Below are 8397 nucleotides of genomic sequence, written 5' to 3' on the forward strand. Positions count from 1 at the left end.
AATATCACCCCCCTCCAAGTCCACCTCTGTCTCCTGTACCACACATGCACTGAAGGACAATAGTAGAATATGTCCCCCCTCCAAGTCCACCTCTGTCTCCTGTACCACACATGCACTGAAGGACAATAGCAGAATATGTCCCCGTCCCCCCCCACGTCCACCTCTGTCTCCTGTACCACATGCACTGAAGGACAATAGTAGAATATGTCCCCCCCTCCACGTCCACCTCTGTCTCCTGTACCACACATACACTGAAGGACAATAGTAGAATATGCCCCCCCCCCCTCCAAGGAGACGGGAGGTAGGACTGATCACATGACCTGTTGGGGACTTCAGTAATGTGGACTAGACGTTGGGATGGGAGGTAGATGACGCAACTGGTCTGAAGAACCAGAGGTTTCCTCTACCGTACCAGCTGGCGTATTGTAGCGATAGAGGCGTCAGACTTACCAGAGGAGTTACGGCCGTCGACCCCGTGCTGAGGTATCTGTACTGAGAAGGTCAGGAGGTCAGGGGCCAGCAGGGACTCAGGTTTACGGATCTCATTGAGCCAGCGACTCTGGTGAAGCTCTTTAGTGTCAGATGGACCCTGGAGCAGAGGAACCAGCTTCTCCTTCACACCCTCTGGTGAACCTGGAGAGAAGGAGGAGGAGGAGGAGGAGGAGGAGGAGGAGGAGGAGAAGGAGGAGAAGGAGGAGGAGGGGGAGGAGGAGAGGGAGAAGGAGAAGGAGGAGAGGGAGGAGGAGAAGGAGGAGGAGGAAAAGGAGAAGGAGGAGAGGGAGGAGGAAAAGGAGGTGAAGGACAGGGAGGAGGAAGAGGAGGGAGGAGGAGGAGAAGGAGGAGGAGGAGAGGGAGGAGGAGAAGGAGGAGGAGGAGGAGGAGGAGGAGAAGGAGAGGAGGGAGAGGGAGGAGGAGAAGGAGGAGAGGGAGGAGGAGAAGGAGGGAGGGAGGAGGAGGAGGAGGAAAGGAGGTGAAGGAGAGGGAGGAGGAAAAGGAGGTGAAGGAGAAGGAGGAGGAGGAGAAGGAGGAGGAGGAGGAGGAGAGACAATGTAACTACATCGGTCTGGATCTAGAGAAAGTGAATTTCAAATTGATTCTACAAGTAGAGCAGTCCTGAAAGTGACTGATGAACTGCTCTGGGTCTGTCAGCTATAGTGGTGATATGGAGATCTCTGTGTGGACAGGAAGCCATTCTGTTTCGGACATCAGAGAATGAGAAAAAGCCCCGATCTCAATGACAAGAGGCCCCTCTGAGACCAGCGGTGACGACACACAGACTAAACATTTGGACCCAAGTCCAGGCAGGACTGAGTCAGTGTGTTAAACGTGAAAGGGAAGAGTCTCGGTGTCGGGGCGGTGTAGGGGCGGTGTAGGGGCGGTGTAGGGGCGGAGTAGGGGGGTAAAGGCAGTAAAGTTTAACAGGGCACAGCTGCACACACCTGGGGTCCTGGCACACACTTTAACAGCTCCCACGGTCCCTCCGACGCAGGTCCCCGTGGCTCTGCTGCAGAACTTCAGCTCCACGTTCTGGACCGAGGCCTCCAGGGTCGGAGGAGGAGGAGGAGGAGGAGACGGAGACTTCACACCTAATAAAAACAACGACTGATAATGAAGTAGGTAGCGGCGCTGAGCTTGTGGAGGTTTAAACGTTGCTGCTTCGTTAAAACTACGGATCGGATCTCTGGACCCTTCAGGTGTTTCTGGTTACACCTGGACTGGACCTGCTACTCTCTCACAGTACACCTGGACTGGACCTGCTACTCTCTCACAGTACACCTGGACTGGACCTGCTACTCTCTCACAGTACACCTGGACTGGACCTGCTACTCTCTCACAGTACACCTGGACTGGACCTGCTACTCTCTCACAGTACACCTGGACTGGACCTGCTACTCTCTCACAGTACACCTGGACTGGACCTGCTACTCTCTCACAGTACACCTGGACTGGACCTGCTACTCTCACAGTACACCTGGACTGGACCTGCTACTCTCTCACAGTACACCTGGACTGGACCTGCTACTCTCTCACAGTACACCTGGACTGGACCTGCTACTCTCTCACAGTACACAGAGAGACTGGACCTGCTACTCTCTCACAGTACACCTGGACTGGACCTGCTACTCTCTCACAGTACACAGAGAGACTGGACCTGCTACTCTCTCACAGTACACAGAGAGACTGGACCTGCTACTCTCTCACAGTACACAGAGAGACTGGACCTGGACTGGACCTGCTACTCTCTCACAGTTCTCTCTCTCTCTGGGCTGGGTTAAGAGTTCACTCTCTCTGGGTTAAGGGTTCTCTCTCTCTCTGGGCTGGGTTAAGGGTTCTCTCTGGGCTAGGTTAAGGGTTCTCTATCTCTCTGGGCTAGGTTAAGGGTTCTCTCTCTCTCTGGGCTGGGTTAAGGGTTCTCTCTCTCTGGGCTGGGTTAAGTACACAGAGAGGGTTCTCTCTCTCTCTGGGCTGGGTTAAGGGTTCTATCTCTGGGCTGGGTTAAGGGTTCTATCTCTGGGCTGGGTTAAGGGTTCTCTCTCTCTGGGCTGGGTTAAGGGTTCTCTCTCTCTCTGGGCTGGGTTAAGGGTTCTCTCTCTGGGCTAGGTTAAGGGTTCTCTCTCTGGGCTGGGTTAAGGGTTCTCTCTCTCTCTGGGCTGGGTTAAGGGTTCTCTCTCTCTGGGCTGGGTTAAGGGTTCTCTCTCTCTCTGGGCTGGGTTAAGGGTTCTCTCTCTCTGGGCTGGGTTAAGGGTTCTCTCTCTCTCTCTGGGCTGGGTTAAGGGTTTCTCTCTCTCTGGGCTGGGTTAAGGGTTCTCTCTCTGGGCTAGGTTAAGGGTTCTCCCTCTCTGGGCTGGGTTAAGGGTTCTCTCTCTCTCTGGGCTGGGTTAAGGGTTCTCTCTCTCTGGGCTGGGTTAAGGGTTCTCTCTCTCTGGGCTGGGTTAAGGGTTCTCTCTCTCTGGGCTGGGTTAAGGGTTCTCTCTCTCTGGGCTGGGTTAAGGGTTCTCTCTCTCTGGGCTGGGTTAAGGTTCTCTCTCTCTCTGGGCTGGGTTAAGGGTTCTCTCTCTCTGGGCTGGGTTAAGGGTTCTCTCTCTCTGGGCTGGGTTAAGGGTTCTCTCTCTCTCTGGGCTGGGTTAAGGGTTCTCTCTCTCTGGGCTGGGTTAAGGGTTCTCTCTCTCTGGGCTGGGTTAAGGGTTCTCTCTCTCTGGGCTGGGTTAAGGGTTCTCTCTCTCTGGGCTGGGTTAAGGGTTCTCTCTCTCTCTGGGCTGGGTTAAGGGTTCTCTCTCTCTGGGCTGGGTTAAGGGTTCTCTCTCTCTCTGGGCTGGGTTAAGGGTTCTCCCTCTCTTGGGGAGGACACACCAGGGTTCATTTTGAGAGGAGTTCTCAAATAATAGATAAGTAGGTAATAGGTTATGGTAGTATGAAACATCAGGAGCGCCAAACTCCGAGAGGAGAGAGAATCCCTCCCTCCACCCTCCCTCCATCCTTCCCTCCATCCCTCGCTCCATCCCTCCCTCGCTCCACCCCTCCCTCCATCCCTCCCTCCATCCTCCCTCCATCCCTCGCTCCACCCCCTCGCTCCATCCCTCCCTCGCTAGGTTCCACCCCTCCCTCCATCCCTCGGTCCACCCCTCGCTCCCTCCCTCGCTCCATCCCTCCCTCGCTCCACCCCTCCCTCCCTCCTCCCCCTCCCTCCACCCCTCCCTCGCTCCATCCCTCCCTCCCTCCACCCCTCCCTCCATCCCCTCCACCATCCCTCCACCCCTCCCTCCATCCCTCCCTCCATCCCTCCCTCCATCCCTCCCTCCATCCCTCCACCCCTCCCTCCACCCCTCCATCCCTCCCTCCCTCCCCCTCCCTCCACCCCTCCATCCATCCACCCCTCCCCCACCCCTCCATCCATCCACCCTCCATCCCTCCCTCCCTCCCTCCCCCTCCCTCCACCCCTCCATCCCTCCCTCCCTCCCCCTCCCTCCACCCTCCATCCATCCACCCCCTCCCCCTCCCCCTCCACCCCTCCATCCATCCATCCCTCCATCCCTCCCTCCACCCCTCCCTCCCTCCCCCTCCCTCCACCCCTCCATCCATCCACCCCTCCCCTCCCTCCACCCCTCCATCCATCCATCCCTCCATCCCTCCCTCCACCCCTCCATCCCTCCCTCCACCCCTCCCTCCTCCCCTCCATCCATCCATCCCTCCATCCCTCCCTCCACCCCTCCATCCATCCATCCCTCCATCCCTCCCTCCACCCCTCCCTCCCTCCCCCTCCCTCCACCCCTCCATCCATCCACCCCTCCCCCTCCCTCCACCCCTCCATCCATCCATCCCTCCATCCCTCCCTCCACCCCTCCTCCCTCCCCCTCCCTCCACCCCTCCATCCATCCATCCCTCCTCCACCCCTCCATCCCTCCCTCCACCCCTCCCTCCTCCCTCCACCCCTCCATCCATCCACCCCTCCCCCTCCCTCCACCCCTCCATCCATCCATCCCTCCATCCCTCCCTCCACCCCTCCCTCCCTCCCCCTCCCCTCCACCCCTCCATCCATCCATCCCTCCCTCCACCCCCTCCATCCCTCCCTCCACCCCTCCCTCCTCCCTCCATTTCCTCCCTCCCAGAGAACCCCTCCATCCCTCCAGGTGTCCCTCCCTCCCTCCCCCTCCCTCCACCCCTCCATCCATCCCTCCCCCCTCCACCCATCCCTCCCTCCCCCTCCACCCATCCCCCTCCACCCCTCCCTCCCTCCCTCCCCCTCCACCCATCCCTCCCTCCCCCTCCACCCATCCCCCTCCCTCCCTCCCCCTCCACCCATCCCTCCCTCCCTCCCTCCACCCCTCCCTCCCTCCACCCCTCCCTCCATCCCTCCACCCATCCCTCCCTCCAACCCGTGTACATTCTTCCCGCCAGGCAGGCTGGCGCTGTCTGAGGAATCGTATAAAACTCTGACACCACCTGTTCCAATAAGAATGTATTGTTCATTCTAACTTCCCATCACAGAGACACGAGGTTTCATTTCCTACCAGCTAGTGTCCAGAGAAGAAGAGTTGTGGCCTGGTGTCTGACTCTAACCTGCCTGGTGTCTGAAGTAGTAGTCAGTAGTAGTCAGTAGTACAGGAACAAGGTGTTGTACTCTAACCTGCCTGGTGTCTGAAGTAGTAGTCAGTAGTAGTCAGTAGTAGTCAGTAGTAGTCAGTAGTACAGGAACAAGGTGTTGTACTCTAACCTGCCTGGTGTCTGAAGTAGTAGTCAGTAGTAGTCAGTAGTAGTCAGTAGTACAGGAACAAGGTGTTGTACTCTAACCTGCCAGGTGTCTGAAGTAGTAGTCAGTAGTAGTCAGTAGTAGTCAGTAGTAGTCAGTAGTACAGGAACAAGGTGTCTGACTCTAACCTGCATGGTGTCTGAAGTAGTATTCAGTAGTATTCAGTAGTACAGGAACAAGGTGTCTGACTCTAACCTGCCAGGTGTCTGAAGTAGTATTCAGTAGTATTCAGTAGTACAGGAACAAGGTGTCTGACTCTAACCTGCCAGGTGTCTGAAGTAGTAGTCAGTAGTATTCAGTAGTACAGAAACAAGGTGTCTGACTCTAACCTGCCAGGTGTCTGAAGTAGTAGTCAGTAGTATTCAGTAGTTCAGGAACAAGGTGTTGTACTCTAACCTGCCTGGTGTCTGAAGTAGTAGTCAGTAGTAGTCAGTAGTAGTCAGTAGTAGTAAGTAGTAGTCAGTAGTATAGTCAGTAGTAGTCAGTAGTAGTCAGTAGTAGTCAGTAGTACAGGAACAAGGTGTTGTACTCTAACCTGCCTGGTGTCTGAAGTAGTAGTCAGTAGTAGTCAGTAGTAGTCAGTAGTACAGGAACAAGGTGTTGTACTCTAACCTGTCGGGTGTAGTAGTAGTAGCCTGGTGTCATCCTACCAGAGGGATAATACTGAGTTAAAGAAGTAGCCTGGTGTCATCCTACCAGGGGGATAATACTGAGTTAAAGAAGTAGCCTGGTGTCATCCTACCAGGGGGATAATACTGAGTTAAAGAAGTAGCCTGGTGTCATCCTACCAGAGGGATAATACTGAGTTAAAGAAGTAGCCTGGTGTCATCCTACCAGAGGGATAATACTGAGTTAAAGAAGTAGCCTGGTGTCATCCTACCAGAGGGATAATACTGAGTTAAAGAAGTAGCCTGGTGTCATCCTACCAGAGGGATAATACTGAGTTAAAGAAGTAGCCTGGTGTCATCCTACCAGAGGGATAATACTGAGTTAAAGAAGTAGCCTGGTGTCATCCTACCAGAGGGATAATACTGAGTTAAAGAAGTAGCCTGGTGTCATCCTACCAGAGGGATAATACTGAGTTAAAGAAGTAGCCTGGTGTCATCCTACCAGAGGGATAATACTGAGTTAAAGAAGTAGCCTGGTGTCATCCTACCAGAGGATAATACTGAGTTAAAGAAGTAGCCTGGTGTCATCCTACCAGAGGGATAATACTGAGTTAAAGAAGTAGCCTGGTGTCATCCTACCAGAGGGATAATACTGAGTTAAAGAAGTAGCCTGGTGTCATCCTACCAGGGGGATAATACTGAGTTAAAGAAGTAGCCTGGTGTCATCCTACCAGAGGGATAATACTGAGTTAAAGAAGTAGCCTGGTGTCATCCTACCAGGGGGATAATACTGAGTTAAAGAAGTAGCCTGGTGTCATCCTACCAGAGGGATAATACTGAGTTAAAGAAGTAGCCTGGTGTCATCCTACCAGGGGGATAATACTGAGTTAAAGAGGTAGCCTGGTGTCATCCTACCAGAGGGATAATACTGAGTTAAAGAAGTAGCCTGGTGTCATCCTACCAGAGGGGATAATACTGAGTTAAAGAAGTAGCCTGGTGTCATCCTACCAGGGGGATAATACTGAGTTAAAGAAGTAGCCTGGTGTCATCCTACCAGGGGATAATACTGAGTTAAAGAAGTAGCCTGGTGTCATCCTACCAGGGGGATAATACTGAGTTAAAGAAGTAGCCTGGTGTCATTCTACCAGAGGGATAATACTGAGTTAAAGAAGAAGCATGGTGTCATCCTACCAGAGGGATAATACTGAGTTAAAGAAGAAGCATGGTGTCATCCTACCAGAGGGATAATACTGAGTTAAGATTAGGCAGGGGGTTATGGTTAGATTTAGGCAGGGGGTTTTGGTTAGATTTAGGCAGGGGGTTATGGTTAGATTTAGGCAGGGGGTTATGGTTAGATTTAGGCAGGGGTTACGGTTAGATTTAGGCAGGGGGTTACGGTTAGATTTAGGCAGGGGTTACGGTTAGATTTAGATTTAGGCAGGGGGTTATAGTTAGATTTAGGCAGGGGTTATGGTTAGATTTAGGCAGGGGGTTATGGTTAGATTTAGGCAGGGGGTTATGGTCAGATTTAGAGGGTTCGATGAGGGTTTAGATGGGATTAGACAGGGGGTTATGGTCAGATTTAGAGGGTTCGATGAGGGTTTAGATGGGATTAGACAGGGGGTTATGGTCAGATTTAGAGGGTTCGATGAGGGTTTAGATGGGATTAGACAGGGGTTATGGTTAGATTTAGAGGGTTCGATGAGGGTTTAGATGGGATTAGACAGGGGGGTTATGGTCAGATTTAGAGGGTTTGATGAGGGTTTAGATGGGGATTAGACAGGGGGTTATGGTTAGATTTAGAGGGTTCGATGAGGGTTTAGATGGGATTAGACAGGGGGTTATGGTCAGATTTAGAGGGTTCGATGAGGGTTTAGATGGGATTAGACAGGGGTTATGGTCAGATTTAGAGGGTTCGATGAGGGTTTAGATGGGATTAGACAGGGGGTTGTGGTCAGATTTAGAGGGTTCGATGAGGGTTTAGATGGGATTAGACAGGGGGTTATGGTCAGATTTAGAGGGTTCGATGAGGGTTTAGATGGGATTAGGCAGGGGTTATGGTCAGATTTAGAGGGTTCGATGAGGGTTTAGATGGGATTAGACAGGGGTTATGGTCAGATTTAGAGGGTTCGATGAGGGTTTAGATGGGATTAGACAGGGGGTTATGGTCAGATTTAGAGGGTTCGATGAGGGTTTAGATGGGATTAGACAGGGGTTATGGTCAGATTTAGAGGGTTCGATGAGGGTTTAGATGGGATTAGACAGGGGTTATGGTCAGATTTAGAGGGTTCAATGAGGGTTTAGATGGGATTAGACAGGGGGGTTATGGTTAGATTTAGAGGGTTCGATGAGGGTTTAGATGGGATTAGACAGGGGGTTATGGTTAGATTTAGAGGGTTCGATGAGGGTTTAGATGGGATTAGACAGGGGTTATGGTTAGATTTAGAGGGTTTCGATGAGGGTTTAGATGGGATTAGACAGGGGGGTTATGGTCAGATTTAGAGGGTTCGATGAGGGTTTAGATGGGATTAGACAGGGGGT

At 52.9% G+C, this 8397-nt stretch overlaps 1 protein-coding gene across 1 annotated transcript in view; it reads right to left on the bottom strand.

The window, feature by feature from the left end:
• Positions 1 to 403: 403 nt before the first annotated feature.
• The window catches only part of LOC118379182 (intermembrane lipid transfer protein VPS13B), a 260392-nt gene continuing 252398 nt past the window's right edge, over positions 404 to 8397 (bottom strand). Inside the window, 2 exon segments of the mRNA XM_052505923.1 lie at positions 404 to 633; positions 1440 to 1586. Of these exon segments, the coding sequence (XP_052361883.1) occupies positions 404 to 633; positions 1440 to 1586 (377 nt within the window).

Source organism: Oncorhynchus keta, unplaced genomic scaffold (assembly GCF_023373465.1).
Source record: "Oncorhynchus keta strain PuntledgeMale-10-30-2019 unplaced genomic scaffold, Oket_V2 Un_contig_2511_pilon_pilon, whole genome shotgun sequence".
Taxonomy (NCBI): domain Eukaryota; kingdom Metazoa; phylum Chordata; class Actinopteri; order Salmoniformes; family Salmonidae; genus Oncorhynchus; species Oncorhynchus keta.